The 26,572-nt window shown below is 48.3% G+C and overlaps 1 protein-coding gene across 7 annotated transcripts in view; it reads left to right on the forward strand.

Annotated features, from left to right (window-relative positions):
* LOC143368867 (protein Skeletor, isoforms B/C) overlaps window positions 1-26,572 on the forward strand; it is a 71,863-nt gene that overhangs the window by 28,575 nt on the left and 16,716 nt on the right. For all 7 annotated transcript variants that reach the window (XM_076812053.1, XM_076812054.1, XM_076812051.1 and 4 more), the window contains 2 exons: window positions 13,793-14,018; window positions 15,005-15,116. In XM_076812053.1, coding sequence (XP_076668168.1) covers window positions 13,793-14,018; window positions 15,005-15,116 — 338 coding nt within the window. The remainder of the gene's footprint in view (window positions 1-13,792; window positions 14,019-15,004; window positions 15,117-26,572) is intronic.

Consider the following 26,572-nt stretch of genomic DNA (forward strand, 5'->3'; position numbering starts at 1 on the left):
TCGACTGGGAGCCAATATAAAACGGCTCGGTTTGCATTGTCAGCCGCTACAAACCCCCCGCCGCCGTAATCTATCCGCAATCAAATGATCACCCGTCTCCCCACGGATCCATCCCTCTTTCTTCTTTCATGCTATTTTCTTATCGACTCCTCGGGGAGGGCAGATCGCCCGGAATTGCATCGTAGGCTCGCCTGTCCCAGGCACCCAGGGGTCGGGATGAAAGCACCGAGTCAAAGAGCGCGGACGTATCAGGGAAACAATTTAACTAATGGAACGGTATTGCTCGTGGAAATCTATGATCGCGAGCGGCGCGTAGCCTGCGCCTTTGTGCCACATTATCCGCATCTTTCGCCGTTCGCTCTTGGCTATCGATGCTCGATTCCAATTTTCTGGTGGCTATCGATTGATGGCTGGCGAGCCATCGGTGTCTCCAAGAAAAATGCTACTGGCTCTGCTGCACGAACATCGTGATATGGGTGGATGGGTAGTCAGGTATATTGGCTTGGGACGTAATATCTTTGGATAGTGGACGGTGACAGTAAGATTAGGTGTTTAATGAATTGTGCTGTGTATACAGTGGCCGACAAAAATGTTACCACTTTTTCGAACCACTCTACTTCTATTACTTTTCAACATCAACTCAAAACATGCTAACCGTTATTTAGCCGATATTGACTTGTTCTCGATTGCGTTCGACTCGTTCCGGAGACAATTGTTTAATCGATTCCGTGTTTAATTTAGAATTTTTTTATGTCCGTTGTGCATTAGTAGTTATACGTTTTTAAGCGACTTCCAAAAGGAGGAGGTTACTCAATTCATCACGTATATTTCATTATGTATGTATGTATATTCACGCATAACTTTGTAACGCGTGGACCGATTTGGATGATTCTTTCGTTGTTATATGGAGTATGTTCCCCAATTGATACGATGACAACTGTTTTTTAACCGACTTCAAAAAAGGTCAATAAAAATTAAAAAATAATAAACTTTTGGAGAAAAATTAAAAAACCGACTTCAAAGGTGCGCTAAAATGGATAAAATAATTTTTTTTAAATCGGTGCCAAAATAGAAACAGAATTAAATTTCCAAACCTTTATCAATTATAGTCCATTGGCACACTAACGCCCGAATCAGAGCGTTTAATTTTGTTTCTGTTTTGGCATCGTTTTCAACAAAAAAAATATTTTATCCTTTTTAGCGCACCTTTCAACTCAGTTTTTTACCTTTTTCAAGAAGTGTTATTATCTGTATACAGTTTTGGGGAACGAGTAACTTCTTACCGTGAAATGAAAGTCCTTCTTGATAACTCTAGAAATATTGATGGATACTGAGAGACTTTCAAAATTCTATAAACCGAGGACTTCTCCCCGACTAAATTTTCAAAATTCCACACACTTTCACACATATTCCACGCCCTTCCCCAAGCCCTCCTCACTCGCATCCCAGGATGCACAGGTTCGTTCGCCCTTCACCGCACTTTTCACCCATTACCTCATTACTTCACCACGCATTTGCATTCGCACTTGTACCCCGGCCGCGCTGCCCTAAGAGGTAACAGATGCGAGCGCGTTAACTGCGCGACGACGAGGTATTTGATTGGCTTCCTCTTGTCGGCGGTATTGGATCCCCGTATAATTTGCGCGTCGTCAGGGTGCATAATGCGTTATTAGATGAACCGGCGACACGTGCTCCGACACGACAACGTCATTATCGACCGTTGTTGCGCGTCTCTCGCTGTCCCTACTTATCCAGGCCTACATACTTTCATAAATTACACCCACCCACCGCGGTGCAATTAGTCGGACCCAAGGCGATTGTTCCACGCGTGTCTCGTCCTTTAATTAAAACCGTGAATGGTCGCGACACGACAATTACAATGTACACCCCCGAGTCGATAGCGGCGGGAATAACTACGGCGGCTCTTTAGTCACGTCTAAATGGGAAGTGGTCGGGGATCGTGGGCGAAATTGGCAGCCAAATGTTCGGATATCGATGGGACAGCGATCAGGGTAGCCGAAGGGGACGATATTACAGTGGCGTGTCTCTGGTCCGTGTTTGAGTTCCACTGCGATATGAATGTCTCCCCATGGGGGTGTCGTCGCATATCGATTGGAATGAGGTGCCAGCTACGCGCCTGCATCCGTGTACGTACGCGCGCGTGTGCGTGCACGTCTCGTTGCAAGTAGGCCCCGCGTCGTCGTAACGCGAATTTCGTGGGAACTAAAGCGTACCAGAGCGGGAGGACGGGGACGGGGGTGGTCGATCTATGAATCGTGTCCTGGACGATGACACGGTCACCACCGTCGCTTCTGGACGATAATGGTATCGGTCCGGAACATTTGTCACGTGCTGGCATTAGAGCCCGTCACGCGTCCCGTGCCCGCACGCGACAGCCAGCAAGCCGTGCGCACCCTCGGCATCGCGATTAATTAAAAATTATTCGGTCGATCATCGTTGATCAACGGCCGCACCCGGCCATCGCAATCCTCGGCGGCGTGTGAAATATAGTAGTTTCGCAGGTATTTAACAGATTCGTTCCTTGAATAGTACGTTCGCAGGCAAGCAGAGGCGATCATCAGCTTACCTGCCCACCCTTCCATTTACCCTCAGCCAGTGTAGTCTCTAAAAAGCCCGTTCTCGATGGCTGCCGAGTGATAACGCTCCCTCCAGGTCACCGTGACCCTAAGCTGGCTTTTAACGAGCAGCCCGCCGATGGCAGATAATTTTCCGCCGTTACTATGCATAAATAAGCGCAAACAGTCCGAGCCAGTTTCGTTTTATTCGCCGCCGAAAAGCAGGGGCGCGAACAGGCCGATAAAATCGGATCGAATTCGGGGGATGGAGGCGCGGAAGTGGAGGAAATGAATTCTGCGTATGGGAGGCTCACTGTAGAGGGGGTTCCTTAAGCCACGCTTTTATTTTACGCCGAAGGGTGTGTTTGCAGAGCGGCTTGAGCCACGGAGACCGTCTTCCCGGCACGAGTTCTATTTCCCCGGAATCCCATTTCTTTCTCCGCCTCCTCTCGACTGGCCGCGAGGGTGTGACGTTTCCTCCGGCGCTGGTGCAGCGTTCCGCGTGCGTCCGTACGGAATGCAGCGCTCGAAAAGTGGCCGGAGACCAGGAGAGCGCGGCGCCTACCACTCGCGAGCAAACGAGGCGCGAGAAACGCGATGTATCCCGACTGCGTGGAACGAGTCGTACAGTCAGTTCGATATTGCCGGGGTGGTAGGCCGGGGGGTGGTGGAGGAGGGTGGTCTTAATGCATTTGGCGAGGTAGCTATGGTACGCATCACCAGCCACCCTTTCTGCAAGCTCAGCATGCCCTCTCCCTTCCTCCCTCTCTCCCCTCGGCCCCTTCCTTCATCCCTCTTCTTCCTCATCTTCTTTCCTTTTGTCTCAACCCCTCTCCCTCTTTACCACCCTCCCAGAACGCTCTCTGTTTCCCTCTAACTTTCTTTCTGCTCTTCTTTCGCCGTGTCTCGGCGTTTCCCAGCTTTATCTCTGTTTTACCCACCTCACCCCTTCTTTGCGCTACCTTTTCTCTGTCCCTGTTTACGCTCTCCCTATCCGAGCTATTCCACGTCAAAACGGGGAGGTGAAAAATTTAGTTTCACCGATTCTCTTCAAAATTACAGCATTTGTCGATAACCCTGCGAAAACAAAGTATACTAAATTTCAACGGCCTATGTCAAATAGTTTCCGAAATATTTAATCTTAATGTCTCGAAAATTCAAACAAAATCGGCTGACGCGTCATCACTTAAACTGTAATATCTCGGTCATTTTTAAAGATAATGCCACCTTGTTATGTTCATTTTATAGCTGAAGGAATGCTTTCTCAACCCGCGTATAAAATATTTTGTTTATTGTTAATAAACTTAACAGTAATCGATGTCAAAGATGTCGAGAAAAATAGTAGGAATATCTGCTCACCATATAAAAGATTAGCAATAGTAGGTAGCAGATATTCCTACTATTTTTCTCGAGAATACCGAAAATACTGAAAGAAAAATTTGTTTTAACCCATCGTATAGAAATACTTTCCTACGCTAGGCTATTGTTTTGAAAACGCGTGCGTGCAGACTGACCATGGGAACGGTTTTATTTTTTTATTAACTGTTCCCAAAATTTCTCCACTTTTTTTAAAAAGGCATTTATTAGTTGAAGACTTAACGAATCGAATGATATTTTTTTCAAGCCGAACCGTGGGTGGGAACGACGTCAAATCACGATTTAAAACTTTGACATCGATTACTGTTAAGTTTATTAACAATAAACAAAATATTCTACATACGTTTTGAGAAAGCATTCCTTCAGCTTTAAAATGAACCCAAGACGGTGGCATTATCTTTAAAAATGACCGAGATATTACAGTTTAAGTGATGACGCGTCAGCCGATTTTGTTTGAACTTTCGAAACTTTAACATTAAATATTTCGAAAACTATTTGACATAGGCCGTTGAAATTTAGTATACTTTGTTTTGCAAGGTTATCGGCAAATGCTGTAATTTTGAAGAGAATCGGTGAAACTAAACTTTTCACCTATTCGTTTTGACGTGGAATAGCTCATCCGCCTCCATCTCGCGCCTAGATCCGTCTCTCCTTCTCGCATCGTCCCGGTCCCATTGCTGTTTTCCCTGGGACTTTCCTTCTGCATCTTCTCCTCGAACACCCTGTCTACGCTCACCTTGCCCCCCTCGCTGTCCTCCCGTCCTCCTCTGTGCCGTTCCCACCCTCGCTCCGTTTCTCGCGCTAGTCCCCTCTCCCGAGAGTATAATGGATCTAAAACGAGGCGGCCGACCCCCTGGCTTTAATCTCTTAACGGGCAAACGACAAAAAAATATCATTCGTATTCTTCTTGGAAGACGAACGGTCCAGGCTGTCTGGAGTCCCGATCAATTAAGAGATTGCCTTGTCTACGACAATTATCCGGATTAACCGATGCGAGTCGAATGGGCGCGCGGATTAGAGGGGCTCTCGCTGTCAGGCAAATCTCATCCACTCCCTAAAATTGAGCGTCCCCGTCCGGGAACGAGCTCCTTCGAAATCTGTATACAGGTTCGGAAAAGAAGAGGAAAATAAAGCAGTCCTTCAGCTTTCGCGTCAGAATTTTTCCCTCTTCCTGGTATAAGAAACTGGTCAACCTTCTCTCAGCGCCGATTCGGGGTACCGTCTCTTTTCGGCTACGTTAAAGAGACTGGGAGTCCAAGGTGACGCAGCTGGGCTCGTGAATATTTGCGCAAAGATGAGATTTATGCATAGACGACGGCGCGTTGGGGCGATTTTAGAACGGGAGGAAAATTTGGCTGCGAGCAGGACGTTGGATGGGAAACATCGCGTCTGGAATAATCGAATGGCTGAGGGGGTGGGATCCTCGTCGCTCGCGGAGTAATGGAATATCCTCGCTGGATCCTCGGACGTCCGGCTGTTTCATCTTGAATGCAGCAGCTAGCTGGCAGCAGGCGGCAGTTTGGTTACTTTGGAATTCTCGATGGTGTCGCGGCGACTCGCCTCTCGGTCGGGAACACTTAGAAAATCGATAAGCCCCGGCTCACTTGATCCGCCGTTGGCTGCTGCCAGGCCATATCTTGATTAAAATCAGTGCCGCCTGGTGCTACACGGCTTTCTTCACCCTTCCCGCCAAGATTCACCCCTCCGCTGGCGATGAATCCGGTTAGTCTCGTTAACGTCTTAAGTCACTGCCTCTCCTCGCCAGCCTCCTCTCAGCCCTGCACTCCAGCCACGCCACTTTCTCCTACCGAGGACAATGGGACGCGTCGTGCTTCCTCGAAAACTCGCGCTGGCACTCGCGTGCCCCTCGATAAAATCGTCCCTCGGCCTTGATTAAACGGCGGAGGCGTCGCCGATGACCCGATCTACCTACGACACGTCGTCGTCCTTAACAGGGAGCTGTTACAGAATCCTAGTCGTGCCAGAAGCTCGTGCAACCGAAGCGAAGTCCCTTATGCAGTCCCCAGACACCCGTTAATTTTCTATCCGCATAAGAATTATTACTATATTTGCAACAAAATAATTCTAAATTATTTAAACATTTACGCGAGCGTTGCACGAGCTTGGAGCAATACATACATCGCTATTTTTCATCAGCAGAAATACGGACATTTAGAGGATTATATATTTAATTACAAATTACTAACAGTTAAACATCTTGAAATATCTTTCTTAAATAGTTTCTGAATTGGCTGATTTATTATTAAAGAATTAATCAATTACTCTGCAAATTTTCATCGCAAACAAATTTTGTACACCTTCTTTATGACGAGTTACCTCTTAAATCAGCAGAAATCGGGACATTCACCTTATGTTGAGGAGAATTTGGCTTGAAGGATCAGAATCAGAATTAGAAGAAAAATCTTACCCTTTCCGACTGATCCATGAGACGATATTACGATATCTCTGTCATGCGTGGACCGATTTAATTGAATTTGGTCTTGATCGAAAGCTTATATGCGGTTTACATGAGAAAAATGCCTTTAAATTTAGAAAATATTGCAGGCGTGATGAGATATTAATGAAATAAGTTCCAGGTTAGGTTGGAATAGCCGTGCGACGAATAAATGATAGCGGTAGCGACACTCAACACACACAGGGTGTCTTTCATGTACTTGGCGTCGAGACGCTGCCGCGTCTCTAGATCCCCCTCAGATCGTCACGGGTCGAGCGAATGCTGCGGTGTTTAGTAGAGAGATCATACGGGAGAGTGAAAATTGACTCCTATGGTCGATAGATCCGCGCGTTCCCATCGAGCCAGGAAAGTTGAGGCTGCCGGCCTGTGTTTCCGCGATCTCACGGTGTCTCGCTGGTTGCCGAAAGAAACCGGCCGGCCAGACGAAAGTGAAAGTGCACGCGCGATTGTAGGTCTAGCCCAGTCACGTAGCGATCGGGTAGGAAACGGCTGGCTGGCTCGCACGTAAAATCGGATCTGCTTAATTTTTTGTGGTCTGATTATGCCGCTGCTACTCGAGCGGGTTAAATCGGTCCCACGAAGCCAGGCTGGCCGTTACAAAATCGGCGGCAAGGATTTTCTTAACGCTGCAACGCGCGCCGATGATAATCCAAGCTTTTAAAATCTGCATTCGTTATGATGCAAGGCGTCACGCTCTCGCTGCGTAACAGGCGGAACTAACCGTCAACGGGTAACGCTCGGCTGGAATGGAAAAAGTTAATGACTCGATAAATCGCTTCGACGCAGCCTTCATCTTGGGAAATGGTAAATGTCAATTAAAACGCTCGATGCGCCGGCTCGCTGTGCGTTGGAACCTTGAACAGAACGATGCGTCTCGGTGGATCCTGTCTCTGCTAGGAACGGCTCGTAGTATTTCTCCTCCACGAAACTCCTGTACAGCGTGAAACCCGTCGCTGTTACGGCGCAGCATTTTTCGTTAATTGATCCTTCGAGGAGTGAACTTTGAGGATTCTCACGAAGACGATTGCGCCTTTACAATGGACGCATCGGACAGAAGATCGCGCTCTTCCCAGTCGCTGGATTGCGAAAGGGAGCAAAAATAAGCGACTCCTCGATTAACGGTGCTGTAATTTACGAGTTGGAGGGAACACAGCGCGATGAAGCAGACGGGGCGACGGTGTTTTCAGTGGGAGTCGATCGAAGAACACGAGTCGCGGGAAAGCGCGACGCGCCTTCTTTAAGAGCGAAGTAACAAGGGAATTTCTCAGGACTTTTCTCGTTAAATGTCCGCCCGGGGGCACGGTAAAAGCTGGCGAGGCCGTAAAAATGCTCGGCTTCTCGCCGGGACGAAAAAACATTTGCTTCTAATTAATTCGCTGGGACTCGGGTCGCGAAAGGAGCGAGAAAGGCTGACCTGTTTCGATTCCAGCAATATTCGATCGGAGAATTTCAAGGGAGTAGGTTTCCCTCAGCTCTCCTGCCACCTTGCAGCCTGTTGCCGCGAGCCTCGGCTACGATTTCTCCAGCAGAGGAGGGGCTGGGAGAAGCGTAATTGTTTAATTTCGCTGGGCGTTCTCGTTTCGACACGTGACGCCCTTGCCGGGGCAAGATAACGAGTGGAATTTCCATGACTATCCTCATTAAACGAGTGCCCGGAGGCAGCATCCGCTCGGATCCGCTCGGATCCGTTGAATCCGATCGAAAGAGCAAAGACCATCGACGCCAGAAGGTAACGAACCCCGACGCTACCCGGCTGCGATTGTGTATTTGGAGCACATGCAATATGCTTTGTGCCAGGGTGCCCGGGGGCTAAGGTATTCCCCGCGGTGGCCCGTGGAGATCCGCCCAAGACCGAGCGTGCACCAAGGGGCGAGGATGCGGAGGACATTGCGCGCGATTCAGAGTCTCATCGGCGGATACGGATATAGCGAAGGGCAGAATGGAAGAAGGGATGAAGCGGCCACGGTCGGCTGCTGTTTGCCCCGCTCAAATGTTGACCGTAGTATACCCCCTCGCTACTCCAGGATCATATCCTGCTTTCAGACGTGCCTCTCAGGATATACGCGGGGCCTGGGCCCCTCGCGAGAACGACCGCCGCGAATTCGCGGGGCGCAGGCGTGACGGATAATAGAAGACCGTAGCGGTAGCAGCGAAATTATTCAGAAAGGTTTTCGACTTTTTATCGTCTTTTGAATCGCGGCATCGCGCGCAAGCTAATCAAAAGCTGAGTGAATTGAAATCAGTCGTGGCGTCTGACATTCCTCCAGGACTGGGCGCTGGATCGGCGAGCGTAGGCGAGCGGACCCACGCGACCAACGAAGCGACGAAGCGTGAAGGAGCGTCGCGCCGCCGCGCTGTGTTTAAAGTAGCGCCCCGTCGTCGTCGCGTTGCGTTAATTCGTCCCGGTGATTATGGATCCATTAGTGTGGCAGGCAACAAATAGCACGGTACAATCCAATAACCGTCGCGGCCCATAATAAAAGGGGAGGCGGTTTAAGCACCAGTCGGGGGTAGTTTAGGTGGCGGCGCGTAGGCACGCACCCACGTACGAGCTGGCGCGGCTGTGTGCTCGTGTTTACTAGTAGATATCCAGCTCTCTCCTCTTCCCCATGTCCCCAGTCACCCCTGTAGGGTTCTATTCCCTTCCTACCCCCGCCCACCCTCTATCATTCTTTCCTTTCCGTTCGCTGTGCCTCTCGCCAGTGCTCCCCTCTTTCTCCTATCGCTTCGTGCCCGATTCTGTACGCGCTGGTGCGACCAGAGAGGGGTGACATCCCCAATACCGGCCAGATAGCGATCACTGCGTTCATTGTCGCATCACCGTAATATCCTGCCGTGCCGACGGGTAACGGTGGGCGCCCGAACCTTTCGCTTGAACATTTTCCAGCAATTCTGTATCATAGAATTCAAATCTTCCACCAGTCCACGTAGAGCGACCTCTTCCTCGGAACGAAACAATTTTCTCCCAGCTTTAAGATCTATCCTGGAAATGCTGTATTATACTACTTATTGGTACGGGGTATACAGCAAAGACGCGTTTGGAGTGGTTCAGTGAAAGCAACTCGAAGCTCGTCGAAGCCATCGCTATTAACAGAGCGCGACGACTACCAGCGACGACCACGATGACGACGACGATGATGGCTCGAGAAGAAACGGAACCTCCGCGTTCACCAATACAACTCCGACCACCGAACGGGGTGAATGGCGAGCGGAGGGTGGACTAAAAGCCTCGACTCGGCGTTTCGGCTGAACACTGCCATCCAGCGACGTGTTAATTATCCCGCGGTGTTTCGCGCGGAACAAAAATCGCGGCACCGAGCCGATCGTTCAATGGGAATTAATTGGAAACGGACTTTGAACGTGTCCCCGTGGAAATGAATTCTTTATACTCGTATTATATCGACTTTCAGATATTTGGTAACGCGCACTTCGATCGTGGACACTGTTGCCGTTTAAGGGGAGGGTCCGGTCTAAGAGTCGAGTTTTTTTTATTTCATTTTTCGAATGTTCAACCTTTTAGGAATACGTGTTTAAAAGGATTTGTTGAAATTCGTAAAATTCCCGAAGTTACAGGCATTTGAGTAGCGGCAAATGCATGGGTAACACCCGGCCACTCGGCACTCACGTAAAACTTTAAACGCGTTTTTCTCGAAACAGTCTTCTCAAAACGGTGGGACCTGTATCTCCAAAAGTTATTATCCGATTCTACTGAAACTTTTTTACTTTGAAGAATATACTTCTGGCTAGAAGGGAAATCAGAAAAAATACAAGAATTGAAAATTTATAATTTTCAAAGGCGCTGAAAGGACGAAAAATATAGGGGAAAAGTGATTTCAAACTTCAAGTGTTGTTATTTTCTAAAAAAAATGTAATTTTTGTATTTTTTTTGGTTTCCCCCTAGCCAGAAGTATATTCTTCAAAATATAAAAAGTTTCAGTCGAATCGGATAATAACTTTTAGGGATACAGGTCCCACCGATTTTGATCAATTTTTTGACGCCTTGACTTTAACGACTCTCCAGTGCCGTCTGTAATGATTAATTATAAAACAAAAAATATATTTCTATAACTCGAGACATCCTTAATACAATGCAAAACGTCCCATTAAATTATATTTAGTAGTTTTCCTTTAATTAATTCCTAAAGATCACCTATTTTTTGGGGCTCTAGACCGGAACCTCCCCTTAAGGGGATAGTGGACTTTTGGATACGTAAAATCGTTAGTTTCTTTGACGCTAAATTACTTTGATACCAAACAATCGTTATAGTCGTGCTTTTGACAATCTATTGCGGGCATGTTTGCGAATATTTACAACAAAAAAAATCGTCGGAATGTATAAAATTGTCGAAGTTATTAATCGTTGAAGGTTGTCCTGTACGGCGCGCCGCTGCATTGAATTTTTATTTGAATTTTTTCATCAACATTTATTTAAAATGTTCGTAAAGACTTTCAGAAGCAGTAAAATAAATAATATCGATTTTTTAAGCTGAAATAGTCCACTACCCCCTTAATGGGCTGCGAGGGATGAATTACTTTCTGCGTTCACTGAATCATTCAGTGGGGCCCGTTCATTCTGGATATTTGGGATCGCATCAATACCGATCGGATCTTAGGAAGAGAAGGAAGTCAGGATTTGGAATATTTAATAGCCGCGGGTTAATATCTTGTCGAACGTTGGCGGTCGGCAATAAATACTTCGCACCATTTTTCAGGATCGAATTCGCCCGCTGAATATACGAAATTTGTTTGTTATGTTTCGGCGCAGGTCGACGCGCAGCCAGAGATTCGCCGGGTTGTTAAAAATACACAGCAACACATATAGAAACGAGTACGTGCTCGTGCGTCCTAAATCCAAAATTCCGATCGAGCCATTAAGCCGATTTCCACGAGATTCGAAGGGAAATTCATGCATTCGCCGGGCAACAAATAAGAAGATTTATAGAATATCGCTTTTCCCCTGTCAAAAAACACCACGCAAAATTCCCTACAATTTCCCGGAGCCGTTAGCTGGAACCAGACAAGGGAGCCGTGCTTACCTCTCCACCGAATCCTTTCGAATAAATTGAACTCCTTCGTCTAAGACGTTCTCGATTTTCAAGTATCCCACGGTTTTTCGCAGTAGCCCCAGCGAAGTAAATCTCACCCCCAACCGTTGCGAGCAATCTCGCGAAATCCCTTTCCCCCTCGTTCACTTTGCAGACTGTTAAACGCACGCAACCGCTAATCTCGAGGCGGATGGTTTTAAGGCGATCGCGCCACGTGCGTTCGTATAAACGTGCTCGCCGATCTTTACTGCCCCGCGCCAGCCTCTTCCGACTCCTGCTCCCGCGGCCGACTTTATGTGCCTGTCGAGCAAATGAAATGAAATTCATGCAAATCGTGGCCACGGTCGACCGGTCCGCCGTGGCTTTTGTATCGGGGCGGCGATGCGTCCAACCTATATCACGAGGGTGAAACCCGTGCTTCCCCCTCGCAGCGACGAGCTCGAATCAAGTCCCAACCATTGCCACGTCTTTTCGCGGTCCCGAGCGTTTAGGGGTGATCTCGCTCGTTGGTACATTGAAATTTTATCGACCATCTTCGTATAACCCTTCGGCCACTGTGCACGGTCCAGGTAGCCAGGGGTGGGGGTGGACGGTCGTAGGTGTTCCTCTTTCTTTCGCGTGCAATGTCGGAGGGTCGTTGGGCGAATGGAGGTGCAGTTGCAGGAAACTCGGGGCATGTACAGTGGCGGACATATACTTATGAACATAGTCATTTTCAATCTTTTATTACGCTTTACAATCAAACGTACATAGATCGTGTAATTATATTGGAATTATCAATAATACAATTTATGCTCTATGGATACATACGATATATTTTGCTTCAAATTCATAGCAAATGCAACATAATAAAAGGACAACATTTCTTGTTACAGATTTCAGCGACACAAATTGTCTTTTATAATGTTATTTAAGCTGCGAAAGTTTGATCTTGATCGACAAATTTTTCGAGGTGCCGCAAGCCAGTCAAAAGTCACGCAATCAGTAAATATGAATTTTTGAATGGCTTGCGGCACCTCAAAAAATTTGTTGATCAGGATCAAACTTTCACAGCTTAAATAACTTTATAAATGGCAACTTTGCCCAGTATTAGGAGTCATGAATAATATATTTCGTTCCACCCTACTGAGCAGGCCATTTCATGGCATTTATTTTTTTCTTTGCTAGAAATTCTTTTACAACACGTGCCCTATGTTTCGGATCGTTATCTGCCTGGTAAATCCATTTTTTTGCGTATTTTATCTTTAGCAAATGGAAGAAGAACATTTTTTATAACATCTAAATAAACAAAGCGATCCATAATTAACGTTTATTTATTCGTTATTTTAAGTAAAATAGCTTAAGGTGACAGTAATTGGTTAGGTGTCCGTAATTAGGTCCTTTACCCTACGTCTCACATAATATTTGCCATCAGAACCGAATCGGTTAAACTTACTTTCGTCAGCGAATACAACTTTGGACCATTTTTCTGCCGTCCATGTAATATGAGTTTTTGCGAATCGAAGTCTATCACGTCGATTCTTTTCGGATATTAGAGGTTTTTTTCGGGCTACTCTCCCCATCAACTTAAACTCATTTAAGCGACGTTGAACCATTCTTCCACTTTTTGTTATGTCTACAGCAGTTTTAAAACGATCAGCTTTGGAGGTTCGGTGAATCACACGGTCAGTGTGAACATCCGTTTTACGTGGTTTTTACTTTCCGAGGAACATTATCTGCTGTTTTATTCACTTCTATGTCCTTTATAACTGCGTAACAAGCTCCAACAGTTATTCCCAATCCCTTAGAAATGCTTCGATATGTATTACCGTGCTTTCGAAGCAGCTGCATTTGCAGCCGTTGTTTTGATGTAATATTTTTACCTTTACTCATAATTAAAATAACTTTAACGTACACTGTGTAACGTACAGAACATCCACGATCGTTTCTGGCGCAACGAAAACTGAACATTGGTTGTTTACACTGTAAGAAAGTCGTTCAGTTCGCGTGCTCATAAGTATGTGTCCGCCGATGTGTCGTAGGCGAACATTACAACCTCCAGTATTTCGAGTTACATTTACCTAGTTAAATCACAAATATCCAGGAAACCATTACATAAATTACGCTTTCGAAATACTCGACGAAAATCATTAAATCTAATACGGCCTTTATGATACAGTTCCTGAAAGTTTAATTATCGCTGTGCTCATAATTACATGTCCGCCACTGTATAGGTGTTCGAAATGTCGAGAGAGGGATGGCTGTATTTTCAAATGGGACGGGGTGGTGTTAGAAGCGTTATTCCCATAGTGACTCGTGAAATTCGTTTTCTGTTGCAGGCCATGCGAAGAACGGACCCAACTACTACGGCAAACTGATCGGTGCCCTGCCACAGTTCGCTCACGGAATCAAAGGCGACACGTACGTCGTGGACGACACGACGATATTCATAAAGGGCTTCTGCTACGATGGGACTGCGCCTGACGTTTACTTCTGGATCGGTAATAGCTCCGCGCCCAGTCCCAGCGGTTACATCGTCCCGTACCCGGAAGTGGAGGAGGGCAGGTAAAGAATGATTCCTCCTCAGCGCGCGTACGAGCGCAGCGTCTTGCCCCGAAACGCCTGAAACATGACCAGCCCTCTCGTTCGGTCGAACTCGAGCACTTTGATCCTCCTCACGATCCTCGGAAGAAAACCCGCCGCTGGTTCTCGCACGAGCGACCGTGAACGATGGATAAAAGCGCGGGAGGCCGCGTGCGCGGTCAGGGTTGACGCGCGAGAGCCACGAACGCTGAGAAGAAAGACAGGGGAGAGAAAGAAAAGGAACGAGGGTGTGGGGAGGGGGGGTCGGCTGTTGGACGAGAGCGGCATACCGTAACCGAGGGACGAAATGAAACTCAAAGAGCCTGTTGTGCGCGGCGAAGGGGTAGTCTCGGGGCTGACGGGGGGGATGGAAACAGGAGGAATGCTGGACGAACCAGATCGCGGGGGTGCAGTTAATAAAACGGGAATTATACGGCGATCTCGTTCGGATGAAATCCGCGCGAGCACTTTATTACGTTTCGACTCGCCGGCACTTGTCTCTTCCCCCATGGAAATTCGGTAGCAAAGTCGTAAACAGTAGCGTGGAGAATTCTTTCACCCTCCGTATCTGCTTAAGTCGATTTTAACAGAGCCCTGCTCTTTTGGATACGATCCAGCAGGGATTATTCCGGGCAATCGATATTTTCACAGGTCACGAGGCAAATTCATGGATGCATCCGAATTTTTTGTCAGGTCACGCGTAACTTTCGTGTAGTACTTACTGTTACGATACCGCGACTCATATTTACCGCGGATAGTATAACAGTCTTTTGCTGGAGCTCGACTTTCCCGCCCAGCGGCGCGGGATTGTTTGCTGAAAATCGGCGACGCCTCGATGCGAATCGACGCGCACGATCGTCTCTGGGACTGGCCAGCGGGAAACGCGGTATTATCGGAGCAGTTACGGGCACAATAGAGGGACACGAGGTTCTTCACTGTTTTTTTTTTTTTGCGTTCTGTCTGCGCAGGGATCCGCCGGTGCTCAAACCGAACAACTATACGGACATCATTCTGAAGCTGCCTGGCGGAAAGCGGATACGGGACATCAAATGGCTCAGCGTTTGGTGCCGTCGTTTCGCCGTGAGTGAACTCCAACATTCCCGCATTTTCCTCTCCCCGGATTCATCGCTGATTAGTACCGCCGGGACAGTTTCTATTTGCGCAATTTCTACGCAACTGCTTTCTAACGCGATCCTACTTACCACAAATATGTGCGTGGCACAAAGCGATCCTGTATCTTCCGCCGACGATGGGAAGTAACCGAAGCTCGTAAGACTTCGGTGGTTTAGAGCGTAGATGAATTCTTTCTCCCCTAAACCTAGAAGGAACTGGAATTTCTCACTGAAACAGGATACTTGTAAACGACACGGGCGGACCTTAGACGTGGTTACTTCGTTGCCCCCGGAGGGCAAGTATAAATTCCCGGGGCTCGTCGAGATCCGATAATAAAACGGCAATCCTCTGTAATCTCGCGCACGGTATTTCCAATAAATTTGCGCGACACACTCGGCCGGGCTCGGCCGAGGCGGAAAAGACGTCGCGCCGCCCACGTGGCGTTTTATTTGAAACCCCGCGATGCGCGGAGAATGGAGATAACTTGATTTTTGAGGAGGTCCACGGTGCTGCCCCATCGGACGTGCATTCGTGGTCAATGGTGCGTGTGAGATGGATACGGAAGCCAGGGGCACACGCGCGCTCTCACACGCGCGCACCGACGACTCCGTTGTGTGCACGCAGCTAAGCATGCATTTAAGTCGTTACTCGCCCCCGGACGCTCAGTTCCGTCCTCTGTTTTTTCCGCCAGTTTGGGAGATCAGCCGTGCTGGCAATAGAATCAGACATCAAATCGCGTCGCCTTCGATCGAGCGATTAATTAAAGGTTTGGGGGTAGTCTCCTCGTCGGTGGTGGCTTTCTTCTTACCCCCTTCTTACACCCTTTGCTCAGCCTAGATACTTAGTCGCCACGATGCTCAAGCATACGTAGGTACGTGGATTAATCACTGTCACTTGCCTCGCAAGATATCACTGCTGATTTCTTCCAACATCGGTGCGATCGAACATCGATATTCCACCCCCCCCCCTGGCGATGTAATCTTGCCTCCCCCCGTTAATCGCCGTTTTCAATCGCGGAAGTTGAATTTTTCAGACGCAACGCTTCAATCCCCCGCAGAGTGGCGTGCCTCGAAACGTTACGAGAGCCCTTTCCGTATTCGTCTATCGTAAAATCGCGATCGTACATTCATCGCGGCAACCCCCTTCCCCGCTATCCCGGCCGTGGCGCGTCTGGCTTCCACTCACGTTCCTGATCGGTGCACTCAACGAGAGAGAAAGAAATAGAGGGACGGGGATCGATTTATACGAAAAGCTTCGACGACGATCACTTACGGGGCGGGCGTATCGTAACGGGACACCCTGTAGAACGGACCATAGGCGGCGGACAGCGCGTTTTGCGGTGACAGAGCGTGTCTGATGGAGGGTTGTCACGGTACGGGAGCACCCCTCAGACTTCGATATTAAAGCCCTCCTAATATAAGAGCAAAAGCTCCAGCTCTCTGCCGTCGATATGCTCGTTTCAAACCCGCCGCCCCTACCCCGGCCCCGTTATCCCTCGGAAATTTCCAGCAAGACGATACTGACTTTTGTGCTCACCAACGGACCCGACTGGATTTGTGGGTAAGCGAGTGGGCGGGCAGGGGTGGCTCGTGAAAGGGATGGACAGATTTATTAAGCCCTGGACGAGTCCCTTCGGGGCGCGTACAAGCACATCGTACCGTAAAATGGATATAAAACCGTGCAAACGCGGACGACGATTGGGTGTGCTCTATTAGTCGTAAAATATTGATGCTGCACGTTCCAGTGTCTCTTTCTGTAAGTTGTGCAAGTTGTTTGAGCTCGGAAGTCCATAGATCCGAGTCCATATAATGAAGGAGCTAAGGAGACCCGCGACAAACGCCCCTCGCTAGAGCTGTTCGAGTACTCGGAAAAAGCGAGCCGAGCCTGACACGGCTCGAAGAACCGAACCGAGCCGAGTACTCGAAAAAAGCGAGCGGCTCGAATGAACCAAGTAGCTCGAAGAAAAGCGAGAACTCGAATTTTTTCGAGCGGCTCGAATAGAACCGAGAACTCTTTACACCTTCTTTATGACGAGTTACCTCTTAAATCAGCAGAAATTGGGACATTCACCTTATTCGAGTACTCGGCTCGGCTCGGAAACCGAGTCTCGGCTCGGTCCGAATTTCAAGCTACTCGAATATTCGAGTACTCGAACAGCCCTGCCTCGCATCGGATACAAAAGAGATCGCGAAAGCTTCTACCAGCTCCTCCGAGTAATCGAGCGGAGCTTAACGCGTCAATGTCTGCGGAGCGCAAATGAAACTTTCCCCGTGGCGGACGTCGTATTTGTTTCCGCGCCACCAAAAATCTCGGCGATCCCCCTAGAAGAGCTCCCCCGTTTCCCTCCGATACACCGTGCACTCCACCATTCTACTCGCGATTCACAGAAGAGGCTGCTGGGGCGTACCGATCTCTCGAGGGGGTGGGTGGGCCGCTGATACACACAGGGGTAGCAGACGTAGGTTTTGCTTGGGTATCCGGTAGACAGGAGCTGTCTGTCAGTCAGCACACCCTCGTCGCGTTGCGTCGAAGGATGTATTGTCGGAATAAGCCTTCTTCTTGTTCCGCTTTCCTTTTCCCTCCTAGTCGGCCTCCGCCCCCATTCGACCCACCCCCCCGCACGCGATACCACCGCCTCCACGCGCGGCTTCCTTTGAAAAGGAAACCAGGAGATATCCTCGGTCGATATCAAACCACCGTCTCAATGGACCACCGATTCAGATAGGATTTAGTAATTTTTTTCCACCATCCAACCGTGTCCCCCCTCGCCGGCCAACGGTCTCTGAAACGATCCTCGGCACTTCTCCGCTCGCGATAGGGGGAGAAGCCGGCGGTCTCTGCCTCTGGGATTCTTATCCGCGGGGCTTCCTCGGGGAATCCAAAACGTTAAAGCCGTTGATCGGTCTTTCATCCCCTTCCCCCCGTTTCCCCATTCCCTCTATTTCTCCGCCGCCTCTCGATGCCCGTATGTCACTGGCGACCCATGGGAAGCTGTGTTTGACCACTGTCGAGGGACAGCGACGAAAGGAATCCTCCGGTTCCTCCTGGACACGCAGGATGAATGAGCTTCCTGATTGGGGCTGGCACGCGTTGGCCCGGGCCTCCCGAAATGAATCATATACAGGGACGTTTAATTACCACCGTGTGGAATACTTAATAAGAACCAGGGATATTAAACCAGGCTACGCGTTGCAGAGATGTACATCTCCAGAAAAAAAACTTCAAATAAGTAAAAAAAATTACGCCAAGTACGTGAAATCAAATAAATCACAAAATATAGAAGATAATAATAATTACAAAATAAAAAAATATGTGAAATCAAAATGAGCTGCAAGTTATTTTAAATTATTAATACGAGGACGATTAACATTTTTTCTGTTTCGCAGCGCCAAGTATTTTGAATAAAATATTTATTCGTATTAAAATATTTATTTGTAGTTATCTTTACCTTTATGTACTTGCAGCTCATTATGATTTCATATCTTTTTTTATTTTGTAATTATTATTATCATCTATTTTTTGTGATTTATTGGATTTCATGTACTTGGCTTAATTTTTTTACTTTTTTGAAGTTTTTTTTATGGATATCTCACTTCTTTTTACAAAGATAATTTGCATAGGGAGTGACTTCAGATAATTTTCAATATTATAAATTATTATTATATTATTAATTGATGACTGGATAATTTTTTCATCCTCTCGGGGTTATTTTTTTTTAAATATATTGTATTGTCATCCAAACTACGCGCGCCTGCAGAGCTTCAAGACAATTGGATTGGTGGAATTGGTTTAAATTGTTTTTTATCATTTAACTTAAAAAGAAATTCATTTATGTATATATTTGTAAAAACACGTTTATAACTTGGTTAAAACTTGACGGTAAGCTGTCAAAATTTGTGGTGGATTGCATAGTGAAGACAGCGATTGACGAACGAACCATGTGTTACTTTCATTTTGGCTGAAGGTGTGCGTGTAACGCGTATATGCGTATTATGTTTGACGAAAAATTTCCTGAAAGAGAAGAGGAAGAAAATCAGAAAATCTTACCGTTTCTAACAAATCCATGAGACGATATTACGATATCTCTGTCACGCGTGGACCGATATTATTGAATTTGGTCTTGATCGAAAGCTTATATGCGGTTTACATGAGAAAAATGCCTTTAAATTTAGAAAATACTGCAGGCGTGATCAGATATTAATGAAATAAGTTTCAGGTTAGGTTGGAATAGCCGGTCGACGAGTAAATGATAGCGGTAGCGACAGTCGACATATACAGGGTGTCTTTCATATACTTAGCGTCGAGACGCTACCGCGTCTCTAGATACGTCGTACGGTAGCGCTGCATCGCTGCCTGGCTGACCAGTGCGCGACTCGTACCACTGCAAGCGTCGAACAGCCTCGCAATGAAAGAAATCCCGAATCGATTTACCCCGTGGATCTCGTACGTACCATCCTCGTTACACGCGGGAATTTAATCTTCCATTGTATCATTCATGCGGCGCGTGCCTGTAAAAAGCGAGAACTAACCGTGGCGGAATTGTAGCTTCATTACAAGCTTTCTAATTACGGAGCTGATTATCCAGTGGCTTAGGGTACTCGACGACCCATCGATTGCGATTTATTTACAGTCGAGTGAAACTCCGCAATTATTCTTCTCTGCCGTTGGGAGAGGACGGGTGGCGAAGTTGTTAAAATGATTCTCGATCGGTGGCCTGGCTATCCCGATTGGGTTTCTTAAGCGACGAATTATATTCGTCGGGGGGGAGCGAATTTAAATTCTATTGGGGAAGGGTGTCCGTCCGAGCAGCGGTTTCCGTTGAACGGTTGCGTTTTAACCGGAAGAAGAAAGGGTCGTCCTGTGGGCGTGTCAGGGCATTTGCATCTGAATTCGCGTTCTCTTTCCACGAACACTGGAGTTAATTAAACGCCTCATAGTTTTCGGGGAGGGATGACGAAGCACGGCTGCTTCTGGCACCAAGTGGACGATCCTAGCCCGCGAGAACGTCAATTAATAACCGTTTCAAACGGATCCTAAACACCGCGCTTCCTCTCTGCGAAATGGGATTCTTAACGAGACCGCCATTCTAACCAACCATTATCCGCACAGGCGCAAACAAAAGAAAACACTCCCACGATCTGTCCAAGACATGTCCGTCGCAATAACTGCGCGTATTTTTTTTTTCCTCTATTTCTATCGAGAACAAAGTTTCGAAACCGGGAAAAGTCAGTTTTTAACGGCAGAAATGTCGCCTTTTTACGGAGAAGATATTGTCGCGGATTACACGGAAAAAGAGCGCGTGGGACACGAGCGAAAGCTCTCGTATAAATCGTTCGCATTGACAGTATTTATTGCGCTGGGACGGCAAATGCTTTCCAGCCACGTTGAAGGACTTTGTCGGGAAACATTCCATGGCGTCCCGCTTCGCTCTTGCCAGTCGGTGGACGCTAATCGCCGATCGGAAACCAGTAATATCGCGTCCAAATATTTCACGAATGACACCGCTGTTATCCGCGGACCCTCGTGTGTCCGCGAACGAAAAAGGAAGCACAAATTCACACCCAGCGGGAATAATATTTCCCGTCTGTGAAACACCATCAGGATATTTCGATGGCTAGCAACTTTTACATCGCCAAATCTGCGAAATCCCTGCCGACTGACCGTATTCGCGTGACGAGACATCATTTACCAAAACGCGTCGCCCGAAAAGGCCCCCGACGGATCGAAAAATCCTACGAGCAAGCGTTCGTGAAAGGGGTAGCTGGTCTCCGTGGAGCTTTGAAAGGGAAGTTTCACCCCGCGCAACGATTTGCCGCGATCGCGACTGGCAGGCGTTTATTCCCGATGATAACGCGTAGATTTCATTGTACAGAAGTAATGAGAAGTTGTAAGTCGGGAATTGGATCGGGCCCATCACTAGTCCTGGGTAAGATTGTTGCGCATGGGCAGAGAGCAGCTCGCCGGGTCGATGTTGGCCGGGGCTGGCTGACTGGCTGCCGGCTGCTACCCCGAGGATGCTCTCCCCTTTCTCTTCGTCTCTATCTTCCCACCCTTCTGCCCTCTGTCCTCCTCCCCGTTCCCTCCCACCCTTGGCCTAACCTTCGACTGTCGCCGTTTCGCTCCCTCTTTCCCTCCAAAATTCTCTGCCCCTCTCGTAGCCGTCACCTCCATTCTCGCGCTCGCTTCCGCTTTCCCCTTTTGTACTTGGTGTATCCGCACACCCTCCCCACGGTTTTTCGAAAAATTATTTCGCTCCGCTGCCACTTGCTCGCTCCCTTTCTTCGGCTGCACTTTGCCCGCCGCGGCCCACCCCCTCCGTTTCTTTATTCCGTGATTTTCGTCAGGTTCCGTACGCTTCTCGGTCCCTACCCCGCGTTCCTTTATTCTCCAAAGGAGAAACGAATTTAAGCCGGATCGCGCTCGCTCGCAGACGACTGCGATTTTTCGCGTCTTCCATCTCGTTCTCGCGGGATAAGGGGCCGCCATTTTGAGGAGTCTTGGCCGATGGCCACCGCCGCGAGACCGAACATCGGGGATTCACTTTGAAAGCTTCAAGGTCCCTCGATCGAGCGGGGCAAAGGGGTAAATGGGCTCTTTGAATTTTAAAGGGATGCTGTCGCGGCGTCGCTAATGAGGATTTTTCCAACGGCAGAAATGGAGGGTGGAACGTGCGAGAGTCTCATCCGCGACCTTCTTACGATAGCTCGCTGAAAAAATTCGCCGTTTGTACAATCGAAAGCGAGCGAAACGGGTAGAAGCGCGTTAAGAAGGGTACAGAAAGCAGGCTGAATTTCGTTTCTCTTCCCTGAAACCCCCTCGACTCTGCAAGTAGCATTTGTACGTACTCTATCAGACTCTCTACCGTAATTACTCGTCATTACTTATCTTCCCAGGGATCTCGATACTTTCCACCAACCCGCGCACAGAAGGAATACTCGCTTTCCCATAGAGATTCATAGCAGAGCCTGAATCGCACCGGCAGAACGCGGACAGTGTAGCGAGGGGTAGCGCGTCGCGTAACAAGACGCCATTTTGAAGCCGTCCGTCGCGCATCAGGTGCACGACGCCGCAGCCACGCATACAACCCCTGTGGCAGCGCAGCGCCCATCGCTGGAGCGCCGCCAAAAGTCTATGAAATTAGCTGCCAAAAAAATGGCGCGCGCCATCGAGACTCTCCAACGTTTTCGTTCGCCGCTGGGCGAGATAAAAATCCCGCCAGTCGCTTCTCTCCACCCCGTTTAAGCGCCAGCAGCATTAGCCAGCCGCCGGAGTTATCGCGCGGCCGCGAAAAACAAGCTACACGGCCCCGGCGTAAAATTAACAGCAATATAAAGCACCCGAGACGGCCCCGAGTTTTTCGCCGTCCGAGCCACCCCCTCCGTCGGCGAATAGGTGGTGGTGGCCGACCGAGGCACTTCCCCCGGGGCGCGCATATGAACAGTACCTGCGTAGCCAGCATTCGGGTACACATAATAAGTGGTCGAGTACACACGGGTAGACGTGGAAATGAAATACCGGGGCGAAGTGGTTGGCCGGCGATGGTGCAGAAAGAGAGCACGTCTGCATCTGGAGGGTGGGACCGAGGGAACGGGTGGAACGAGGCGAAGCGGAGCGAAGTTAGCATCGCGGCGTCTGACCACCGGCGTATTTCACCCAAAAGTTATCATTTTTTCGTCCGACGCCGAGTTAGTCCCCACTTCCACGCTCTGCCGGTGTCCTCATCCTCGCCCCTGTTTGCTCCTGCGCCCCACAACCGTCACCCTTTACCAACTCTTGCACCTATTCGCTCTTCTCGTGCTCTTTATGGTATCTTCTATTTCTACGCTTGGTGTTTCTGCTTTTTAATAATTTATCCCTCGGTATTCTTCCATTCCTAATCATCTTCCCCTCCGTAACAACCCTCCAGGTTTATATCCGCCACGCTTTTCTGTTCTCTTTCCCTCTTCTTCGTCGCTCTTCCAGCCCTCGTTCCCTCTTTCGCCCCGCTACTCGGCTTTCTCGCGTCTGTCCCTCCCTTTCTGGCTGATTTTCTCTTTCGCACCCTCTATCATCCGCTTCCCCTCTGTAGATGTATACATATAACTCTATACATATATACATATAACTATATACATATATATATATATATATATGTCTTTCCCGCTCTCGACACGCCGATTGGTCGAGAGCTTGCGAAAGTTCCAGGTATCCCGGAGAACCGCCCACCGCGGCCCTCTTGCCGCCGGGAAAGTTTCGTCATTCCGTGCAGGACAGGGTGGGAATCCGACGGCGATGTTTGCCTCTACCCACGGCGACGTGCACCTTGCCGATTCGTCGGGTCATAGTCAGAAATCGCGGGTACACACGCCAGCTTCTGATAACCTCCAGGGGTCCGAGGCGCAATTAAATTTCCAAGGATTTCGCGAGTGAACCCCATTCCCGTGCCCCGTCCAAGTACCACGGGCACTGTACACGAAATATGGCCCAACTTTCGCGACGTCGTTCCAACCGGCTATTTCGGGATGCTTCCTCGAACTGGCTGTAGACATATTTAAGGTGAACGCACGCGTAATGTACATTCGCGCGTGGCACCGTTTCGGGAGGGTTGAAATCCGGCATCGAATCAAATCGTTCGTAACACATTAGCAGTTTAATCTATGAATTTCATTTGGTTCGTGTTTCCAAATCATCCCCCAAAGTGGCGCCTGATTACGCAGTGCAACAAATTTCGACTTTTTTCTCGGACTTGTAACATTCAATAGCCGTTTCTTATAGGTCTTCGTGCCCTGAAAACGAATCCGCAACCCGTTCGTCGCCATCACCCTCAGTTTTTGAGAAAATCGATTTTGGAAGAAAACTGCAAATTTTCAACTTTGAGCATCTTTTCTGTCGAAACGGTAATAGTTATTCGATTGTTCGTTGCGTCAGATTATTCTATGAACCCTCCGGAATACAACAATACAAGTTATTATTGCATTATGTACATTTAAATATGTTTAAACAACGATCAAAGGGAAAAGGACACCCGAAATGCACCAATTTCTGCAGATATCTTTCAATTTATTTCCAAAACTAAGGGTCTGGGAAAAAATCTGACTACTCCACGCGATGCAACCGACATTTTTCCTTCGAAAAGCATCAACAGAAGTGGTAAGTCACGTTTTGTTTTCAATACAGAAGCGAAATAGTTTGGCAGAACGTGCGGCGCCAACAGTGGTAGTCACGCGCGTTAAGCGGTTGTGTTACACTGAGCGGCAGTGGATCGCGCGCCGTCGTTGACTACCACTGTCGGCTGCGCGCGTTTTACCAAACTATTTCGCTTCTGTATTGAAAACAAAACGAAACCTACCACTTCTGTTGACGCTTTCCGAAGGAAAAATGTCGGCTGCATCGCGTGGAGTAGTCAGATTTTTTCCCAGACCCTTAGTTTTGGAAATAAATTGAAAGATATCTGCAAAAATTGGTGCATTTCGGGTGACCTTATATCGTTGTATTCGGGAGGGTTCATAGAATAATTTCACGCAAAGAACAATCGAATAACTATTACCGTTTCGACACAAAAGATGCTCAAAGTTGAAAATTTGCAGTTTTTTTTCAAAATAGATTTTCTTAAAAACTGAGGGTGATGGCGACGAACGGGTTGCGGATTCGTTTTCAGGGCACGAAAGCCTATAAGAAACGGCTATTGAATGTTACAAGTTCAGAAGGCTGTTGTACTGTGTTATTACTCTACTCTCTGCACGTTGCAAGCAAGCTTCGAGTGACGCAGTACCTGTGTAGTATCGTAGAGAAATAGCCGCTGGTCTTGGGATAGTCGTGGGCAAATGAACGACGACAGCCCCCCCTCAGGGGGTCGAGCAACTGCTCAGCCAGAAAGAAGTTGGAGGTGACGCGAGAAATCCGTGTAATTAGACTGCCGGAACGTATTTAACGGGGGCTTATCCCCGGCTAGTATAAAGTTTCGGTTAAAAAAAGTTCCATTAAATCCGCCACCCAAGATATAGAGGTATCACGAAGAGGGAGGCTCGTTTAATTTATCACCTACTTAAAGTCCGCCGGACGGGATCCGCTGGAAAGCGGTCCTTTTCAGCTCGGATTTCAAGGTTCCCACTGCCAATTGCTCGCGCGCAGACATCGGATTGGAGATCTACGAGTGGTTCGTAAAAACGCGATACATCTTGACCTTGTTAAACACGGCGGCTCGTTCGAGCCGAAGGATCCTGAATCTTTATCGCGTTCCCTGTAAGCAGCTCGAGCCGAACTCCGCGCGAAGTCTAACGGCTGTCCTCCGAGACCAAAGGAGAAGGAGTCTCTGCGACGCGCATTTGCGGATGTAAACGCGAAGATCGAGGCAGAAATTTCTCCGGGACGCTTGGAAGGATCCAGCAAGGCGTGCTCGAAGAGGCTCCACCGCGCTGGGATATAACCTTCTGACTGAGTTACCAATTTAATCGTCCGTCAGGAAGGACATTGCGCGATAATCACGGCGGGCTGGATCCTGGCCCGGGAGCAATAAAGTGAAGCACAATGTGCGTTTGCTCTCGTTCGATGGAGAACAGGGATAAGGGGCGTTGCTATCGAGCCTAACGAGGCTCGATGTCTCAATTTCCGTAAGAACGTGCGCCTCGCAACGGGGGGTAGCCGGCGTGAACAGCGCGAGGGGAACACCCGTCTGACTGGGGGTGATACGGGCCTGATAAGGTGCTAAAATAATATACAGCTATGACCTGCCCGGAATCTCTCCGATAGGTCGTGATCCCCTTCATCTCTTCCTCCAGCCAGAAGCGATCGTTAGAGTCCCGTGCAGGGATAATCGCGTGGGGGATCAAAATAATCGGCAAACACGGAATAATAAGATGAGAGCACTGGCATGGAGAGGAGGAAAGGACCTCGAAAAATGGTTATCGCGCGTGCACGGTACGGTGTACAAATCATGGACCAACCCCTGTCGAAGGATTCCACTTAGTTCCCTTGTGAATGGATCTAGGGGGTCAGTTACCATTTCGATTGAGTTATTAGTTCTTATTAAATGCATTTATTCAAGAACCACCTAACTCACTGTAGAATTCGCGGAGACAGTAGGAGGTATCGCAATATATTAAGTAACCAGATTCGTATATTTATTCAGATAGAGGAACAATGCGGACATCATGTTTGCTGGCAGCTACACGGGGCAAATTATTCGATTCTTCCGTTGCTGATTGGGCACTCGCCCCCTATTCACCCACGGGATTGTTTCTTGATGCTATCTCTGACTCTCCAGTTTGTTAGGGGGATTTATTTGATTGAATATCGACTGCTCGAACGGCCGCCCGCGCTATAACGAGTATATCAGAATCGGCCGTATCGCGCCCGTCCACGGGGTGCACACCCCGTGGATTGGGTCCAGGGGGTGGCTGCGTGGATCCTAATCCAGATCGACGTAGCAGCGACCTGGTCACGTT

This window comes from Andrena cerasifolii, chromosome 5, assembly GCF_050908995.1.
Source record: "Andrena cerasifolii isolate SP2316 chromosome 5, iyAndCera1_principal, whole genome shotgun sequence".
NCBI lineage: Eukaryota > Metazoa > Arthropoda > Insecta > Hymenoptera > Andrenidae > Andrena > Andrena cerasifolii.